At 48.7% G+C, this 19,919-nt stretch overlaps 2 protein-coding genes across 5 annotated transcripts; one reads left to right on the top strand and one right to left on the bottom strand.

Annotated features, from left to right (window-relative positions):
* The first annotated feature begins 292 nt into the window (after positions 1-292).
* On the top strand, positions 293-14,212 carry Phkg2 (phosphorylase kinase catalytic subunit gamma 2). Of its 2 annotated transcripts, none has more exons than XM_052760978.1 (10): positions 293-504; positions 759-980; positions 7,989-8,164; positions 8,429-8,483; positions 9,922-9,987; positions 10,074-10,237; positions 13,013-13,103; positions 13,190-13,343; positions 13,422-13,547; positions 13,640-14,212. In XM_052760978.1, the coding sequence occupies exons 2-10, from the start codon at positions 886-888 to the stop codon at positions 13,931-13,933; spliced, it is 1,221 nt and encodes a 406-aa protein (XP_052616938.1). In that variant the 5' UTR covers positions 293-504; positions 759-885; the 3' UTR covers positions 13,934-14,212. The 2 variants fall into 2 exon arrangements, with proteins under 2 accessions (XP_052616938.1, XP_052616937.1); XM_052760977.1 differs by having other exon boundaries at positions 294-504; positions 868-980.
* Cfap119 (cilia and flagella associated protein 119) lies at positions 13,952-19,917 on the bottom strand. 3 transcript variants are annotated; one of them, XM_052760974.1, is made up of 9 exons: positions 18,896-19,782; positions 18,593-18,624; positions 18,002-18,067; positions 17,464-17,633; positions 16,494-16,564; positions 16,219-16,335; positions 16,067-16,127; positions 15,898-15,987; positions 13,952-14,501 (listed from the first exon to the last, which is right to left on the bottom strand). In XM_052760974.1, the coding sequence occupies exons 1-9, from the start codon at positions 19,334-19,336 to the stop codon at positions 14,323-14,325; spliced, it is 1,227 nt and encodes a 408-aa protein (XP_052616934.1). In that variant the 5' UTR covers positions 19,337-19,782; the 3' UTR covers positions 13,952-14,322. The 3 variants fall into 3 exon arrangements, with proteins under 3 accessions (XP_052616934.1, XP_052616935.1, XP_052616936.1); XM_052760975.1 differs by lacking the exon at positions 16,219-16,335; XM_052760976.1 differs by lacking the exons at positions 13,952-14,501; positions 16,219-16,335 and having other exon boundaries at positions 15,894-15,987; positions 16,442-16,564; positions 18,896-19,917.
* Positions 19,918-19,919: the final 2 nt, after the last annotated feature.

Genomic DNA, 19,919 nt, shown 5'->3' with positions numbered 1-19,919 from the left:
CTGAGTTCAAGGCCAGCCTGGTCTACAGAGCGAATTCCAGAACAGCCAGGACTACACAGAGAAACCCTGTCTCGAAAACAAAGCGATGAGGATTCCTGGAGGGAACTGAGAGGGCCCTGTCCCAAGCTAAGAAGTGGAAGACCGTGAGCCACTGCAGAGATGTCACACTTCCGGTAACCTAACTTCCGTGTCCTCTTCCAGACCTGCAGCACCACTGGATAAAAGCAAATGCCATACATTGATTGGCTGTTTCTGAGGCTCCTCCTTATGGTGGAGACCTTTAGGGAACTTCTCGCTCCAGCGTCCTCGCCTGCCCTGGACTCCCGGCTTTCTATTGGACTGTCACTTTCCAATCGGCAGGGTTTCTGAGCCTTAGTCCTCAAGCAGCGGGGGCCCATTGGCTGCAATGACGGGGTCGGAGCCTTAAGTCTTTGTGGGAGCCCTCCGGGTTAAAAGCAGAGGAATAAACGCGAGGGAGCCAGCCAGCTGAGGGTCTTTGCCCAGGTTAGATTGCCTTCCCCCTGCCCGCACGAGTCACTCCGCTCGAGACCCCGCGCCTCCTCCCAGTGGTCTCCAAGTGCGCTTGCGCGGTAACAGCCGCCCGCACTTGTGCCATTCCCCCCCCCCTTCTTCCGAATCACCTTTCCCCCCTCCCTTCCCTGCCCCCTTCCCTGCCCTGCCACCCTCCCTTCCCCCTAGGCCCTTCGGTGCGGTCTTCCCGGTCCTGATCCTTCCCCTACCCCACCCCCACCCCCCAGGACCCTGGCGCCCCAGCCGCAGGTGCTGCGCCCCCGGGAGCCACGATGTGCGTCGTCTCAGAACCTGTGGACCTCACTGCCCTCACTGCCCTCCGTTTCCTCCACGCAGGCCCCCACATCCTTCAGAATGACGTTGGACGTGGGGCCGGAGGATGAGCTGCCCGACTGGGCTGCGGCCAAAGAGTTTTACCAGAAGTACGACCCTAAGGACGTCATTGGCAGGTGAGCCATGGCCGGGAATACAGAGGTTCAGAGAAGTCGGATCCCAGCCAGGAATAAACGATTCATTCTGAAGCCTGGCTAGTTGGGAAGTGGTCAGTGGAAAACAGCGACTAAACTAGTATTCTGGGTTAACACTTTCCCCCGCTTTCTCTAATCCATTCATTTATATAGTCAACAAACGTAATGAAGCACCAAACTTGATTGTGCGCCAGACACAAAGCTGAACACTGAGAGGGTAGATAATGCCTATACTCTGTATTTCAGTTAAAAGTGGTTCAAAGGAGCACGTGGGTGTTTCGCAGGTATCCAGCTAGCTAGGTAGGGGTCTGTATATAAGCTCCTGTGGTCGCCATCACTCCAGATGCTCTATGGGTTTTAGTTTCAGAAGCATAGTATACTGGTTATGTTGTGTTAGACACTAATGATACCAGGTGAGGGGGGACAGGAGCAACCCATAAAGTTTTTGTCGTCGAGTTTACATTCTAACAGTAGAGACAGATAATGAGAGCAAGATAAAGGTTAATGCGAGGGTTAGGGAAAAACAAACGTCAGTAGGGATTAAAACAATGAAGCCTCCACAGACAGGGAGCTTTAGGAGACTTCTGAGAAAATGATGGGGGGGGGGGTTTGGGAGGCATTGGTTGTTCGTGGGGGTCAAAGTTAGTGTTTCATTCGTGGTAGACAAGTGCTTTACCACAGAGCTGCTTTCTCAGCCCCAAGGAACTGAGTTTTGAGCTGACACCGGAATTATGAGAACAGGTAAGTCACAAGCTGAGGCGGGAGGCTTCTCATTTAGAGAGGCACTTAGTGCAGTGCTCGAGGCAGGGGCTAGACTGTAGTAAGAGTCGGGAAAGACAGAAGAAATGAAGTTGGAGAAGTGAGTATCGCAGGGCTTTAGGCCACAATAAGGAACTTCAATTTTCCTGTAGTGCAACTGCCTGCTTTCACATTGTGTGACATGATGTGAGGATGCTTGTGAGCAGGGACTGTGTTCTTCCTGCACCTCCGTTAACTGAGAACAAAAGCAGAATCCACCTTCTATTTTACTGCTGTTTGGCATGAGTTGGATAATTGTGTTAGGAGACTTTTTAGCATATGGTGGCACTTAAAACACTTAGATTTTTAAAAAGCTCTTTCTGGCTTTTATGTAGAGATTGGATAGGAAAGGGGCTAGTGATGGTGGCAGTTTAGTGGTGATTGCAGAGATGGAGAGAAGGGGCAGGTTCAGGTAATGGTTTCAAAGGAGACTGGGTACAGATCATGAAGGAAGGAGAGAAAACGGGTGACTTTAAGGTTTTTATTTGAGCACTTGAGTACTGTTTACTGAAATGAAGACTGAGAAAGGATTAGATTGGGAAATGGAGTGAACAAATCAGGAGTTTCATTTTGGAAATACTAAGTTTGAGATGCTCCAGTGGATGGCATTTTCAAATGGGTTTGAGTCTGGAACTCAAGGAAATCTAGATGACAACCATAAATTTGGGAGGCATCAACATGTAAAAAACAGCTGTGAGGAGGGAGAATAGGGAGAGGTTGAAAGGGGCCAAGGCTCAGGTCCTGGGTCATGTCACCATTTAGCAGTCACTTACGAAGAAGCTACCAATGAACTTGGGGAGATACCTATGAGCTAGAGAGAAAAACCCAAGAGTGCACTCTTAGAAGCTTGGCAGGGTCTGCTATGTGAAATGCTCAGAAGCCTGGGAGAGACAGGGGTGTGGCATTAGACTTGGCAGACACATTTCGATATCACATGGAGATGTCATTAAGTAGTTGGAACCAGGATTCTAAAGAGAAATTAAGGATCAAAGACAATATAGTGTGTGAGTTGCACATAAATATTTAAAGCTTCTAGGACTCAATGCAGGTCACCAGGGGACAGACTGTGTCTTAGTCACTGTTCTATTGCTGTGAGGAAACACCATGACCAAGGCAACTTATAAAAGAAAGCATTGAATTGGGGGCTTGCTTACAGTTTCACAGTGTTGGTCCATTATCGTCTTGGCAGGGAGCGTGGCGGCAGGCAGGCAGGTGCTGGAGCGGTACCTGACAGCTTACATCTTAGCTACACGCAGCTGGCAAATACAGCAAAACTTGGCCTGCCTTGGACTTTTGAATCCACAAAGCTCATCCCCAGTGACACACCTCCTAATCCTTCCCAAACAGTTCCACTTCCTAGGGAGCATGCATTCCAACATATGTGCCTGTGGGGGTTGTCCTCATTCAAACCACCACAGAGTGTATTAAGGAAAAGAGCCCACATCCATATCCTGAGGTGTCACAGGATTTGGGACAAGGTAAGGAGGATGCAGAAAGCATAAGAGCTGTGGGGAAGAATCAAATCTTGACTCCACTTCCAAGGGAAACAGAAAGTGGTTTGGGATGAGGCAGATCAGAGGTGGCACCCCCAGATTACTGTAGAGGCATCACCACTTGTCTTTCTCCTCCTCTTTTACATCTTGCCTTTCTTACAAGTAAATTAATTGCATTCTCTTTTTTTGTTTTGTCTTGTTTGAGACAGGGTTTCTCTGTGTAGCCCTGGAACTCTGTAGACCAGGCGGGGCTTGAACTCAGAGGTCCTCTTGCTTCTGCCTCCCAAGCACTGGGAGTAAAGGCGTGGGCCACCACCATACCCAGCTTGGATACTATTAATAAATCACTTTTCCAAGTGTATCAGATTGCTCATGGATGAAAGTCTACAGTGTTAAAAGAACTTGGTGGAAACTGGACAGTGGTGGCACACGCCTTCAATCCCAGCATTCGGGAGGCAGAGCCAGGCGGATCTCTGTCTGTGAGTTCGAGGCCAGCCTGATCTACAGAGCAAGATCAAGGACAAGCACCAAAACTACACAGAGAAACCCTGTCTCGAAAAAGAAAACAAAACAAAAACCTGGTGGGGCAGTGAGAGGGTTCAGCTGGTATCATGCTTGAGGTCCAAGTCTGCAAGTCTGCTGACCTTAGTTTGATCCCTAGAACCCACATAAGGAAGGCAAGAACCAACTCCATAAAAGTGTCCTCTGGCCTCCATACATGCACACACACACACACACACACACACACACACACACACACACACACGCAGTAATAAGTAATAAAGGAGTCTGGAAATAGCCAACAATTGAGTTGAAGCACAGACTAAAGAAAGACTGAGGACATTTGGTGGATAGTTCTTAGGTGGCTGGTGAAGAAATTGGAATTGGATGTTGTTTTTCCCTTCTTTTGTTTTTTATATTTTTGTTTTTTCAAGACAGGGTTTCTCTGTATAGACCCAGCTGTCCTGGAACTCACTTGTAGACCAGGCTGGCCTCAAACTCACAGAGCTCCGCCTGCCTCTGCCTCCTGAGTGCTGGGATTAAAGATGTATACTACCACCTCCTGGCTCCTTTTTTTCTTTTTTAAAATATGGGTTTTTTTTGTTTTGTTTTAAAGATTTATTTATTTATTATGTATACAGTGTTCTGCCTGCACACATCCCTGCAGGCCCAAAGAGGGCACCAGATCTCATTACAGATGGTTTTCAGCCACCATGTGGTTGCTGGGAATTGAACTCAGGACCTTTGGAAGAACAGCCAGTGCTCTTAACCTCTGAGTCATCTCTCCAGCCCCCTAAAATATGTTTTTAATTGAAATAGAATTATATCATTTCTCCCTCCCTTTCCTCTATCCACTACCCTCCCTCAAACATTTCTCATGCCCCCAACTTTCAAGTTGATAGCCTCTTTTTCTTTGATTATTATTGCTATGTATGTATGTATGTGCATTGTAGAAGAGGAGCAGAAATATTGTAAGAGCTAGAATACCAGGAAGTCTATTAGGATTTTATTTTTATCTTTCAGGTAATAGGGTGATAAGTAATTTTTTTAATCATTTTTTTTTATGTGCATTGGGTTTTTTTTTTGTTTTTTGTTTTTTTTTTTTTTTGTTTTTGTTTTTTTGTTTGTTTCGAGTCAGGGTTTCTCTGTGTAGTTTTGGTGCCTGTCCTGGATCTCGCTCTGTAGACCAGGCTGGCCTCGAACTCACAGAGATCCGCCTGGCTCTGCCTCCTGAGTGCTGGGATTAAAGGTGTGCGCCACCACCGCCCGGCGATAAATAATTTTGAATGAATCCCACAGTTAATTGTAAGCTTGAACAAATACCACATGGCACATGCTTTTAATTCTAGCACTTAGGGAGGAAGAGGCAGGTGGAACTCTGAGTTTGAGGTCAGCTTGGTCTGTGTAGCAAGTTCCTAAGCCAGCCAGACTTACAGTGAGACTTGGGTGTGTGTGTGTGTGTGTGTGTGTGTGTGTGTGTGTGTGTGTGTGTGTGCGCGCGCGCACACGCGCGCGCGCGCGCGCGTGCAAGCTAAGTATCACTAAAAAGGGGGCAGACAGCTGGTAGATAGAGCACTTGCTTAGCATATATGAAGCCCTGGGTTCAATCCCCAGCATTTTAGTGGGGGAGAGGAGAGGAGACTGTTACTCGTGTTAACTGATAAACTGGGAAGTTTTCAAACAGAAACCCGATTGAAGCTGTGTTTAGGAAGCTGATTGGGAAGCAGTGTATGGGATGAGTTCTGAGAACCTCAGTGGAGGCAACAAATGCACTGAGGTGAAGCCTAGGGCGTGGATTAGACAGAGTGGTTGGATGGGATGAGAGAGGGGGACAGTTTAGTATGGAGTGTGAACAGCAACAGCATTAACAGATCAGAAATATGGAGAGAGAAGTTAGTTTTGGGAGAAGGTGCAGTAATCACAAGAGATATGAAATGTCTTTATGATCCACAAGGAAAGATGTCCAGGAAGACATGTTCTGACAAGGGAAATAGCTGGGCTTAGAGGTTGAGGTCACAGAGGTGCAGAAGATACTCAGGGCGAATGTTCAGGGCTAAAGATGGAGCCCTGGGCAAGCTCGACTTACTTATTTGCTTTATTTATATTTGTTATTTTTGAGACAGCCTCTGTGTCACCACGGTTGGCCTGGAACTCAACATTCTTCTGCCTCAGCCTTCTGAGTGCTATAGTGACAGGCATGGGCAGACATACTCAGCGCTATTGATTTGTTTTGGCAGGTTTTTGGAGGGGGAGCTGAGGGGCTGGGTTTGAGCTCAGCGACTTTCACATGCTAAGTAAGTACCCTACCATTGAGCTACAGCCCAGCCCTCTATTCTGGCATTGTTGTTCCATGCTCAGCAAGCACACCACCCCTACACTCTTCTCCTAGCCTAAGGCTGACCTCTAAGGAGTGGGCAAAGAACAAGGCAGAAAAAAGATTGGGCTTTGAGTCTTAAGACTTGGCTTTCCCCTTGAAATGAACTAGACTCTTACTGGAAAGGCTTACTTACTAAAGACTAAGTGACATTAAAATAAAAGGCTTATGGGATGCTCGAGGAGGGCGTTGTTCCTTTCTACCAGAGAACAGACATAGAATTGGTGGAGGTAGCAATTAGTCTGGTCTAGATGACTTGAGCCTTTGAACTTCCTGAAATTACAAGATTCTTAAATGAAGTTTATTAAAGATGAGCTGACTAGAGACTGAAAATGTAGCTTAATTGTAGAATGCTTCCCTAGCGTGTGTGAGGTCCTGAGTTCCACTACATACATACATACATACATACATACATGCCAATTAGACCATAAGCTTAAAGTGACTGAGAATAAGACAGTAGGAAGAGGTGAAAGTGTCAACAGTCCAGTTAAGATATGGCCGAAGGTGACATAACCACCCGTGGCTACACTACATTTGACCTGACAGTAAGTTTGTATGTGCCATTTACTGTGATATGGATGACAAAATTCTAAACAAAGGGACTTATGTGTATGAGGCAATGGATGCAAAAGAGAACACAGAGGTAAGGTCATGTAAAGGACAACCAGGAAATCAGCATAAGAAATATGTTTTGATGACAGAGCCCACGCATGGAAATCCATGTGCCTCTTACAAAAGCCAAGTGGACTTTTCTGCCCCTGTCTTACTAACATTTCCAACATCCCGTTGAGATAGTTTTGTCCACGTTTCAGAGTTGTAGAAGATAAAGTCCAGCCAGGCGGTGGTGGCGCATGCCTTTAATCCCAGCACTTGGGAGGCAGAGCCAGGCGGATCTCTGTGGGTTCAAGGCCAGCCTGGTCTACAGAGTGAGATCCAGGACAGGTTCCAATGCTACACAGAGAAACCCTGTCTTGAAAAACAAAACAAAAACAAAAAAAAGAACAAGAAGGTTAAGTCCAGATGAGTCATTGGGTCATTTCTGGATCAGCTGGTGGCAGATTTGGGGCCTACACTGAGGTCTTAGTCTTAACAGATCTTTTCTTACACGTAGAGTGTGACAGGGTACAAGGAGGTTTGGGGTTTGGATGGAGACTGGAGATAGTTTCTTGCCACTTCCTGCCAGGGGCAAACTCTGGGACTGTGAAAAGCCTTGCTCAGTGTGTAAGCCCTGATCTAGTCTGTGTTTCACCCAAGTTATCTGCCGGAGTTCCTGTGGGCTTTGTGTGGCAACTTGCTGGTTGGTACAAACATGCCTGAGGACACTGTGGAGCTATTATAGGCCAGGGTTTGTTCCTCTGGTACTTGTGCTGTTGTCAAATGGGTCTTGAGAGTCTGGTATAGTAAGTATAATGGTCCAAAGGCTCTATTATATATGGAAGTAAGACTGGAAAAGCCAGATGTGGTGCGTGCTTGTAATCTCAGAATTTAAACAGCTGAGGCAAGAGGACTGAGTTCAGGGCCAGGCGGGGCTACATAGCAACATAACAAGACTCAGTCTTGTGGATAATAGTGACACACATCTTTAATCCCAGCACTTGGAAGGCAAAAGCAGTCAGATCTCTGTGAGTTCGAGGCCACCCTGTTCTACATAGTTAGTTCCAGGACAGCCAGAACTATATAGTGAGACCCTGCCGCAATTAATTAATTAATTAATTAATTAATTAATTAAAATTAAATAAGAGAGGAAGAGAGGGAGGAAAAGAAAAAGGATGAGGAAGTTGAAGAGAGTGGGGACCTGACTTGACAATCATTTGATTCTGCTAGAGGCGTAAGCTCTGTGGTCCGCCGCTGTGTCCATCGGGCTACTGGTGATGAGTTTGCAGTGAAGATCATGGAGGTGACAGCTGAGCGGCTGAGTCCTGAGCAGCTGGAGGAGGTCCGGGAAGCCACACAGCGAGAGATGAACATCCTTCGCCAGGTCGCTGGCCACCCCCATATCAGTGAGGCTGCATTCTCTGTTCCTGCTGGTTGACACCCGCCATGTCTGCTAGCCCTGTTCCTAACCCACACCCTAGAATTGCCTGTAGGTCTCTCTGCTCTTCCCCTCACTCTCTGCCTCCAAGAACGGCCAGTCTTGGGGTCCCTGTGGCCTCCTTGGTACTCCTTCCTTCCCAGTATAATAGTCTAGTGCTACCTTTGGGTGGAAAAGCGCCTGTGATGTGTATCCTTTCCATCTCTCTCTGCCTTTCTGCCTCTTTCCCCAGTCACTCTCATCGATTCCTACGAGTCTTCTAGCTTCATGTTCCTGGTGTTTGACCTGTGAGTATCACCCCGCCCATCCGAGAATGTGTGGCCCCAGTGTTACAGCTCCATGGGCAGGGACCACTCTGTTTATGTCTTGCTCTGCCTCCCTGAAAGCTCAAGGCTCAGGCCTTCTTCTATGTGCCATGATGGAGGCAAATATTTCAAGAGTGATCAATCAAAATGGTCCCTGTCCCAGCCCCTCATGGTTATAAAATGACTGGGATGGAAAAGACTTGGCACCAAGTATTCACCAATGAACCAATTCCTTAAAGTTCCTCACTCAGCAGTCTTTCCTCACTTACCATATGGCACTGCTGTCCACCTCTGCCTGTGGGTTCTTTTGCTTTGGTTTATCTGAATCTGATGTTCTGTTATATGATAGAGTGCAACGGATTTCAGGAGTATTATTTAGCCAGGCATCATGCCTGTAATCCCAGTACTCCAGAGGCTGAGGCAAGAGGATTGCAGATTCAAGGCTAGCATGGGCTCCGTACCAAGATCCTGTATCTGGAAGAGGAGGGAGTAATCTAAATACCAAAGATTAACAGGACCTTCAGAAAAACATTCATGAAGCTGTCAAATGGCCCTCTGCAAAAATCTCAGGGAAAATAGGAAATGTTGCAGGTCAATGACAATCTGTTTTGAGTGTTGATCAGAATTGTAATTATAACCTCAATTTTGTTTAAAGTTTTGTTTATTTATTATGTATACAGTGTTCTGTCTGCACATATCCCCGCCGGCCAGAAGAGGGCACCAGATCTCATTACAGATGGTTGTGAGCCACCATGTGGTTGCTGGGAATTGAACTCAGGACCTTTGGAAGAGCAAGCAGTGCTCTTGACCTCTGAGCCATCTCTCCAGCCCTATAACCTCAATTTTATTATGCTTATTTTTGTATGTATTTGGGGGGGAGGGTTGGTTTTGTTTTTTTGTTTTGTTTTGTTTTGTTTTTTAGAAACAGGATCTCACTTTGTAGCCCTGGCTAGCCTGGTGTTTAACTCACAAAAATCCTTCTGCCTTTGCCTCCCAAATGCTGGGATAAAGGTGTGTGTCACCACACTTGGCTGTGACCTCAATTTTAAAGGATGATAAAATAGCAAATTCCAAAATAGTCTCTTTCTACCTTTTGGTAAGTGTTAATTGAACTTTTGGCCCATGTTCTAAATATTAACTTTAAGAGGTCTCTTACAGCTATAGTTCCTCTCAGATAAGAAAGACCTCCTGTGAATTACTGTCACAAGAAATCACTCTTCTTACTAAAAGTGTCCCTTCATGGCACATTAAGGACATTTCAGCCACTGACCCACTGTGTCAAAACTGCCCTGGAATGCAGCTCACTCCTGGAATGTTCTCTCCCATGCTTCTGCTGGCCACAGAGGTTTCTCTCTTCACTAGCCTTGACCTCTTCTCAATAGGGTGCATCTGCCTCTTCTCCCCTCCCCCACTCCCTTAGGATGCGGAAAGGAGAGTTATTTGACTATCTCACGGAGAAGGTGGCCCTCTCAGAAAAGGAAACCAGGTACCGGTAGGGCCTAATGCCCCTGGGATGTACAGGGGAGTGGTACAGGGAGAAGCAGAAGAGGACTTAGTCTGTGCCTCACCCAGGTCCATCATGAGGTCTCTGCTGGAAGCAGTGAGCTTTCTCCATGCCAACAACATTGTACACCGAGACCTGAAGCCTGAGAATATTCTCCTAGACGACAATATGCAGATCCGCCTTTCAGATTTTGGGTTCTCCTGCCATTTGGAACCTGGTGAAAAGCTTCGAGGTGAGGGGACCAGGTGCCTTATGAGACTTGGGAGGGAAGGAGACCAATGCTTGAGGTTGGCTGGCCAGGTTGAGAACTGAGTCCCAGATGCCAAGGAAAATAAAGTGAATACATACTGAGTATCCTTTTTTTTGGGGGGGGGGGGAGGGGGTTGAGACAGGGTTTCTCTGTGTAGCTTTGGCTGTCCTGGATCTCGCTCTGTAGACCAGGCTGGCCTCTAACTCACAGCGATCCACCTGGCTCTGCCTCTCGAGTGCTGGGATTAAAGGCGTGCACCACCACCGCCCGGTGCTGAGTACCCTCTTGATGCAAAGGCTTTGTGCAACTCAGTGGCCTTCTTTACCTGGGAGATTGGAGATAGATAAGCAGAGGACTATGCCAAGGAAGCTAGAAGAAAGGAACACTGTTCAACCTGAGGGATCCACAGAGGAGGGGCCTCCCGAGCTGGACTTTGTCCTAGGAAGAAAGAAAGAGTGGGGCTAGAAGGACCCAGTAGTTTGTTTGAGGTGTAGATAAAACAAGACCTCTGGTGCTTCACTGCTGTGAGGGGCCTGGTTTGTCCAGCCAGCCTTGTAGAGCAGCTCACCTGGGCCCTGGGAGCCAGAGCTTGCACGATGTTATGCAGTCAGTGTGATAAATATTTCTGCGGGGCTGGAGAGATGGCGCAGAGGTTAAGAGCATTGGCTGCTCCTCCAGAGGTCCTGAGTTCAATTCCCAGCAACTACATGGTGGCTCACAACTATCTGTAATGAGATCTGATGCCCTCTTCTGGCCTGCAGGCATACATGCAGGCAGAATACTGTATACACAATAAATAAATCTTTAGAAAAAAAGAAAATTTCTGGGTCTGGGAAGATGGCCCAGCAGATAAAGCATTTGCCCTGTCAGTTTGAGGACCAGAGTTTAGACGGCAGCAGCCACGGAAATACCAGCATGTACGAGGCAAGGAGACAGGATCCTTGGAGTAAACTGGCTAATTGGACTATCTGAATGAGTGGAGCTTTGGGCTCAAGTGAGAGATCTTGCCTAAATATATAAAGTAGAAGATAATTGAGGAAGACGGCCAATGTCAGCATTGGCCTAACATGTCACACACACACACACACACACACACACACACACACACACACACACAGTATTTCAATGCAGGTGGAAAACTTCAAGCACATTCAAGTGTAAGAATTCCAAGATGGGCTGCTCATGAGCTATCTTGCCCTTGTTGGTTTGCACTTCACGTGCTAACAGCTATGAAATAACGGGCATTTACCATGGGCAGGCACCACACCACATCTCTGTGCTGTGGCTTACTTCCCTGATCTTCTCAACAGTAGCGGGAGATAAACAGAGTCTCCTTTCTATAACTAGGCGTGAAGACGTGACCTGCCCAAGTCGCTCACCCAGGCTTTGCACTTTTGCAGCCTGACTGTGACTTGGGGACGCTGTACTTCTTTTCCCTTTGGGTCTCCACATACCTCTCTTTGGAATCCTTTGCCCATCTGCTTCACCCTCTTTCTTGGCTTGATTCAGGTTTCACTTTAAACCTCCACTCAGGAAGTTCCCCCGTTTTTGTATTTTCTTTATCACATGGCTTACACTCTGCTACTTCTTACTTGCTTCCTGGAAGACAGTGGGCTTGGGAGAGGTACTTCTACCTCAAGACCGTCTAATAGAGCTCTTAGTACGTGCTACATAGTCAAATACTTGTTCCCAGTCTTTTTCCATTTAGGCTTATTTAATTCTCTTAGAAGTACAACATGGAATAGTTTGGAATTTCTGAAATCAAAGAATTGGTACCTTTGAGTGGTAAAAAGAAACTAAAAATACAGATTTGTGTAAGTGATGGAGGAACCTAGATCCAATCCTGATGCCATGGTAGAGCACCAAGGAAGGGTTTTAGGGTTTTGTGGGTTTTTTTGTTTTGAGACAGGGACTCTCTATGTAGCCCTGTCTGTCCTGGAACGAGCTATGTAGACCAGCATAGTTCATGTAGACCATATGCAGCTCAAGGAAGGGTTTTAAATAGAGACTACCTCCCGCCTCCCCCATGTGCTTTAAGACGTTCCAGGCTTGTGCTGGGTGTAGTGGCACGCTCTTTTAATCCCAGCATTCAGGAAGTAGAGGCAGGCAGATCTGATTCCGAGGGCAGCCTGCTCCACATAATGAGTCAGTTCCAAGCCAGCCAAGGCTACACAGTGAGATCCTGTCTGAAAAAAAAAAAAAAATCCCAGGCTGGGGATGTAGCTCAGTGATAGAATACTTGATTAGTATGTATGAAACCCTCGGTACAACCCCAGGTACTAGAAGAAAAAAAAATCCTGTCTTTCAAATTAAAGAGAATCTAAAAGAACCCATATTTCTGTTTGTTCTCTGTTGGTTGGGTGGGGGTGCCACTCAGAGTGGAACCTATGAAAGGGAGAATAGACTTGGCGGAAAGTAACGCAGCCAAACTTTGAATTTTGCTTTTCAATGTATTATGTATCTAATAATGTGGTAACAAGATGTATTGAGGAGTGTGCAGCTTGACTTGGCTTGAAGGTGGAGGAGGGAAAAGATGTGGTTGAGGAAGGCCTTGAAGTCCTTCACAAACTGTGTGGGCATTCCTAAGAAGGCCACGGTCAGCTGTGGCAGGAATGTAGTTGGCTAGCCAGGGACATGGCCTTGCTCTGAGGCTCAGCAGAAAGGGACACTAGTGCTCTGGCAGAACTGAGAAGGCTCTGTGTTTAGTGCTCTGCAGGGCTAGTGGCATTCCCTCAGTCTTCTGCCCTCTCTCCCCAGAGTTGTGTGGGACTCCAGGGTATCTAGCACCAGAGATCCTTAGATGCTCCATGGATGAAACCCACCCAGGCTACGGCAAGGAAGTCGACCTGTGAGTTGTGCCGTCCTTCCTTCCCCTTCTGTGTGTCATGTCCTTGCTTGTTACCCAGGCCAGCCTAACCATGGTCTCCTTCTCAGCTGGGCCTGTGGGGTGATCCTGTTCACACTTCTGGCTGGCTCGCCACCATTCTGGCACCGGCGCCAAATCCTAATGCTGCGCATGATCATGGAAGGTCAATACCAGTTTAGTTCACCCGAGTGGGATGATCGTTCAAACACCGTCAAAGATCTGGTGAGTAGCGGGGAGGGGCCATGAGAGGACACTAGGGAAGACCCAAGATCCGACTCTCATGCTCTAAGGTTTCTCTAGATCTCAAGGCTGCTGCAGGTGGATCCTGAGGAGCGCTTGACTGCCGAGCAGGCCCTGCAGCACCCCTTCTTTGAGCGCTGTGAAGGCAGCCAATCCTGGAACCTCACACCACGACAGAAGTTCCGGGTAAGCCTGAGAGTGGCAGGGTCTACACCTGGGCCTTGCCCTGTTCCCTGTGCTGGGTGCTTTAGTGGGGCAAATACTGTCCCTTTTCCCAGGTGGCAGTGTGGACAATACTGGCTGCTGGACGAGTGGCGTTAAGCACTCACCGTTTACGACCGCTAACCAAGAATGCACTGTTGAGAGACCCCTATGCACTGCGGCCAGTCCGGCGCCTCATCGACAACTGTGCCTTCCGGCTCTACGGGCACTGGGTGAAGAAGGGCGAGCAGCAGAACCGGGCCGCCCTCTTCCAGCACCAGCCTCCTAGGCCTTTCTTTGTTGTGGCCACTGAAGAAGAAGGGGACTCCAACGCCATCACAGAGGATGAGGCTGCACTGGTGCTGGGCTAGGACCTCATCTCTGACAAGCCAAAAAGCAGGACTCTCCAGGAGGAGATTTTTTTTTTTTTTTTTTTTATCATTCCAGCCTGTTGGGTCTCTGACCTTAGCCCTGCCTTGCCAAGTCTACCACTGATAATGGTACTCATCGCAGAAACCAGCCCTCTACCTCCACCCATCCTGGACTTGGAGGTCAGGGCTGAGGTGGAGGGGAACCTCTTCCCATGTCGTGCCTGGCCTTGTCATCGCTGTCTGTGATGCATCTGAAATAAAACTGCTACGAGCCTGGGACAGCCAGCGCCCATGCCTGCTGTCCGGCTGCACAGGGAAGCACGAGGGTGCTCATGAAGGTGGGGGATGGGCTGCTCTGGTCAGGTCTTTATTGGAGAGGATGCTGGGGATCACTTGGTCTTGGCCTTGCCTTTGCTGGGCGGGGGCTGATAGGGCCGCTCCAGGGCAGCCAGTTTGCTGCTCATCCTTTCCTCGCTCTCCTTGAGCCGTCCCTCCACCAGCTGCTGCAGCTGCCTCAGCTCCTTGCTCAGCTGGGTCTTGATATAGGTTTGGAGGATGCACACCTCACCTACAGGGAGAGGAGCAGGAAGGGGGTGTTAACCTGGGGATGAGCCATGCGGAGTGCTGCTTCAGTTCAGGAACTGTCCGCTGGGCAGAGTGGCCAAACTACACTCTCTGGATTCAGATTCTGACTGTACGTGAGTCTGACGTCAGGCAGCCTCTTCATGAAAAACATGGATGGTAACAATTCTTTGACCACAGGATTGAGTTAATATGCACGGCATGTTTAGAAGCGGGCACTCGGGAACCTAGCATTACAGGTCTGTACTTGCTATTGTCAGGCACTCTCCTGTCATTCTCTCTCTGGGGTCACCTTTTCTACGCATAGCAACACCCGAGGAGTTACACTATTATCTGGACTTTGGCACAAGGAATTATTTCTAGAGGGGACATGGGGCTGGAGAAATGGCTCAGTGATTAAAGGGACTGACTGCTCTTCCAGAGGATCTAGGTTCAGTTCTCAGCACCCACATGGCACTCACAACCATCAGCAACTCCAGTTCCAAGGGCATTCAGACCCTTTCTCTCTTCTGTGGGTTCTGCACACATGTGGTACACAGATGTACATGTAAGCAAAACTGCCAGACACATAAAATCAAAAGACACAAATCTCAAGAAATTTTAGGGGACACCAGAACTAAAACTATGTTCCTAGCTGGGTATAGTGGAGCACTTCAACCACCCCATCACCCAGGAGCTTGAACAAGGGGATCTTGAGTTCAAAGCTGCCTGGGCTACACAGCAAGACCTTGTTTCAAAAAGATAAAACAAGAGCTAGCGGGATGGTTCAGTGGGTAAAGAGCTTGCTGTACAAGCCTGAAACCTGAGTTCAATCCTCAGAACCCACAGAGGTGGAAGGAGGGCTGACCCCCAAAGCCCTCTGGTCTCCACACATTCTCATTCTGTCTCTAATAAAACAAGGGACTGAGCCGGGCGGTGATGGCGCACGCCTTTAATCCCAGCACTCGGGAGGCAGAGGCAGGAGGATCTCTGTGAGTTCGAGGCCAGCCTGGTCTACAAAGTGAGTTCCAGGAAAGGCGCAAAACTACACAGAGAAACCCTGTCTCGAAAAACCAAAAAAAAAAAAAAAACAAGGGACTGGAAAGATGGCTCAGCAGTTAAGAAGGAGAGGCAGGAGGGTCTCTAGGAGTTTGAGGCCAGCATGATCTACATAGTTCCAGAACAGGCAGGACTAAATAGACCCTGTCCCAAAAAAGAGGGTGGGGGTAGGCTGAGGATGTGCAGTTTGGTGGTAAAATGCTTATGCAAACGGCTCTAGCTTCATTCCCCCGTATCAGAAAACAAAATGGTGTCTGTAGGGACAATGAACTCAAATTGACCCAAACCCTTCATTTGACCTTGACACAGAGTCCCGTGGCACCTTAACCCCCTAAAGTGCTCACTTGGCTGTTGCTCTGGCTGGGTCACAGTTTCTGGTTCTTCCTCCTGTGGAGAAGCTCCTTGTTCTGCTGTGGCCTCGCCATCTTCTTTTTCTGCACGACAGAAGCAGGAAGAGGTCTTAGTCCCCAGCCTTGGCACAGTCCCAGCCTGGTCCACCTGTACCCATCTTACCCTCCGGCCAGGACTTGGGTAGCTGTAGCCCCATGTAAGTCAAAGACAGGTCCAGCCGAACCTGGTGAAACAAGGGAAGAGGGAGGCTGAGAGGACAGCACCTGCCGGAAGCGGAAGGGGAGACGGGACCACTCGCTGCCTGTACACAGTACCTGGGGTGTGAAGACATATTTGTAGAGCTTGAAGTGGCGGAAGTAGGTGTTGACCACATAGTCTGCCAACGCCAGCAGCTGTTCCTCTTTAAAGAGGTCGATGCTAAAAGGGGGCCGCTGCGATGGCAATTAGGAGTTAAGTGCCATGACAGCCTGCAGAAGCCCACCTGGCTCGTCCTCCGAAAGCACAGCTGTCTAAGAGCAGGGGAGGACCCCAGGGCACCTTCAGAGGAAGAGGGTGGTGGGAGCAAACGGGAATTTGGGCTAGATCTTACCCTGACTCCATGGCAGAAGAGACTGCTCGTAAAGTAACGGTAGCACTCCTCCACATTGCCCAAAGGGGTAGCTGGAAGAAAGCCAGGTGAATCGGTCAGCCCTCCTACCCTGCGCCCTTACACCCCACTGCTGCAGAGCAGGGGATTCGGAAGTGGACAGGTTTCATTCATTCACTCAACAAATACCAAGTTCTCACTATAGACTTTCCTAGGGGGTTTCAGAGGCAGCGCTTCATTCTGTACTTCGGGCTAGTGTGGAGTTCACTGTGTAACTCAAGTTGACCTCAAACTGATGGCATTGCTCCTGCCTCAGCCTCCTAAGCACAGGGGTTTCAGGCTTGAGCCCACCAGACCTGGCATCAGGAAGCTACTTTGTTCTTTTTTTTTTTTTTTTTTTTTTGGTTTTTTAAGACAGGGTTTCTCTATGCAGCCTTGGCTGTCCTGGAACTCACTCAGTAGACCAGGCTGGCCTCAAACTCACAGATATCAGCCAGCCTCTGCCTCCCAAGTGCTGGGATTAAAGGCGTGCGCCCCCACTGCCTCGGTGGTACTTTGTTTTTGAGAGAGGGTCGCCTGTTGCCTAGGATAGCCTTGAACTCACTTCATAATTGAGGATGACCTTGAACTTCTGATTCTCACAGGTGTGTGCCACCCCACCTGATTTACACAGTGCTGAAATTGAACCCAGGGTTTTGCAGATGCTAGGCAAGCACTCTACTAACTGGGCTACATCCCCAGCCCCCAATTTATATATTTCTCAGAACAGACCCATAACACTATTACCATATGTTTCATTTATCAATAAGGAAACAGACCTCAAAGGTGATAAAAAATGTGGTGCAATAATACTAGTTATAGTGGAACAAAAGCCCCAGATGGCAGTCTCCCTACTTCTGCTTCCCACAGTCACTGTGCTAGCCCAGCCTCCTCTCCTGGGGCTCAACGCTTTTGGTGGCTGCCTCCCTCTCACCAACACAGGCCTTGTGAAGATCTTGGAGCAAGGCACAAGCTGCTGATGTCTGCTCTAGTGAAAAGCCCTGCTGGCGGCAGAAGATGAGCACATGGGAAAAGAGGTCCAAGATAATGGCATCCCGTAGGCTCTGTTCAGGACAGCCAAGCTCCAAGAGCTCAGCCAGAACCCTTGGGAGGGAGAGGAAGGAATGAGTGACTAGACAGGTTCCCCCACCCGCCCTCACCTCAGGATTTAGTTTTATTATGTGGGTATGGGTATTCTGCCTGCATGTGTGTATGTGTACCATGTGTTTGTCTGGTACCCAGGGAGGCCAGAAGAGGGTGTTGGATCCTTGGGAACTGGAATTACAGACCATGTGGGTGCTGGGAACCAAAGCTGGGTCCTCTGGAAGAACGGCCAGTGCTCTTAACCGCTGAGCTGCTTCTGCAGCCCTAGACACAAGCCTCTCCTCATCCCCATCACCTGACACTCTATGCTTTAGCCCTCCATTCCTAGTGCCCCCACCAGCTCTGTCTCTCCCAACTCAAACCCATACTCTCTCATCTCTTCCACAGTGGCTGCCTTCTCCAGTCTGTGCATAGAATGGATGTCCAGGTATTTCCTGTCAGGAAAAGATGAGACAAATGATTGATGGCTGATATAACTTCCCCAACGGGGCCATGACTTCTGGAGCACTGGACTGGGGATCAGGAGTTGAGGCTTGGCTAACTTGCTAAGTCATTTTTGTGGACCTCACCTCCACTGTAAGTGAAGAACATTATGGTCTAGGATCTAGACTCTAGATGAACCCTTAGGAGACCTTTTATCTATAAATCCAATGATTAGAAAATCTGAGTTCTTGTCTTGCTATATGTGACCATGGTGAAGTCCCCCAGGGTCTTGGTATCAATCTGCACAGTGCTCCATCATGTTTACATGCTTGGTACTTGTCTGTCTTCTCACACTGCCACCTTGGACTGAGGAGCCTGGAACACTGGTGACTTGGTCACCTTGAGCATCTCTCAGCTCAGTCTCTTCATCTGTAAAATTGGGGTACCCTGGCTGCTGGATAAGACTGTTGGGGAGACCTTAAAGGAATAATAAAAATGAGAAGTGTGATTTTTCCCCCCGGGCTCTCCACACTCACCACATACAGATCCGGGGCTGGGGTAGCGGTGGCTGTGGAGAGAAAACAGATTATAGAAAGAAGAGCTATTACAGTACGCGGCCCCTAGTCCATGGCCCGTCGTGAACGTCTAGCGGGTCTGAGAATGCTATGATTTCATGTGTAGTAAAGGGGGCGAGGCTTGGTTTTGGTGGGCTTAATACTATTTAGCAGCCTATTAACTCCAGAAATGTCTCAAAAGTTAGTAAATGTAGTGGCCGGCGGCGCCTTACCGGGAAGCCTGTTATAAATATTCACTAGTGGACAACTCGGTCCGGCCCTCACCGGGAATAAGTTGGCTCCAGGATCTTCAGCCATGTCCATAGAGGTAGTGGCCGATGCGGCGGACTCGGTCGGCACGTCTGTTCCAGTCCTCATAGCCAATCCACCCACCGAGCTGGGACACCTCTCCAGATCCTGCTGCAGTTTGGGGAGCTGTTCAAATTCCGACTGCACCTTAACACCCATGATCTGGCTGGATGTGGGGTCGATCATCTCTGCGTCCTTCTGAGCCGCAGCCAGGCGCTCTCCTGCCTGGGATCTGGGACAGCCGGCTCTCCCACTGCAATGCCCGGACCTGCCCCTTCTAGTGGTTCTCCACAGGCGGTGAAGCGAGTGGCAGCCAATCCACAGGGGGCGTCTTCCCGATCTAGTCTCCCCGGTGACCGTTGTTAAGGAAAGTAGAAAATACAAGCGCACGCCAATCATTGAGAAGATAGAGCGCATGCGTAACAAGTTGCACGTGCCTCTTCAAAGTTGCTTGTAGGGGTCACTCTTTTTAAAGATTTAATTAAAAAGAAATTGTGGCCGGGCGGTGGTGGCTCACGCCTTTAATCCCAGCACTCGGGAGGCAGAGGCAGGTGGATCTCTGTGAGTTCGAGGCCAGTCTGGTCTACAGAGCGAGTTCCAGGAAAGGCGCAAAGCTACACAGAGAAACCCTGTCTCGAAAAAAAGGAAAGAAAACTCTGTGTGTGTGTGTGTGTGTGTGTGTGTGTGTGTGTGTGTGTGTGTGTGTGTGTGTGTGCGTGCGTGTGCGTTCGCGGGTGTCCACGGAGGCCAGAAGACGGCGACGCATCACCTGGATCACCTCGATCACCTGGATCGGAGGTACAGGTGGTCGTGAACCGGGTCTCTCAATAGCAGTAAAGTCTCCAACTGCAGGTCCACCTCTTCATCTCCTGGGCTGCAAAGTGCAACTGAGGTGTCAGTAACTATGGGAACAGCCTGCTGGCCAATCATGGAGAGACATACAGTCGATCGCGAAAAAAAACTAAAAGACTCAAGAGGCGGAACCTAAAGCCACCAATAG

Source organism: Peromyscus californicus, unplaced genomic scaffold (assembly GCF_007827085.1).
Source record: "Peromyscus californicus insignis strain IS unplaced genomic scaffold, ASM782708v3 Scaffold_4__1_contigs__length_199733344, whole genome shotgun sequence".
Classification (NCBI taxonomy): domain Eukaryota; kingdom Metazoa; phylum Chordata; class Mammalia; order Rodentia; family Cricetidae; genus Peromyscus; species Peromyscus californicus.
The sequence above is the reverse complement of the archived record's forward strand: the minus strand, read 5'-3'. Positions and strand labels throughout refer to the sequence as shown.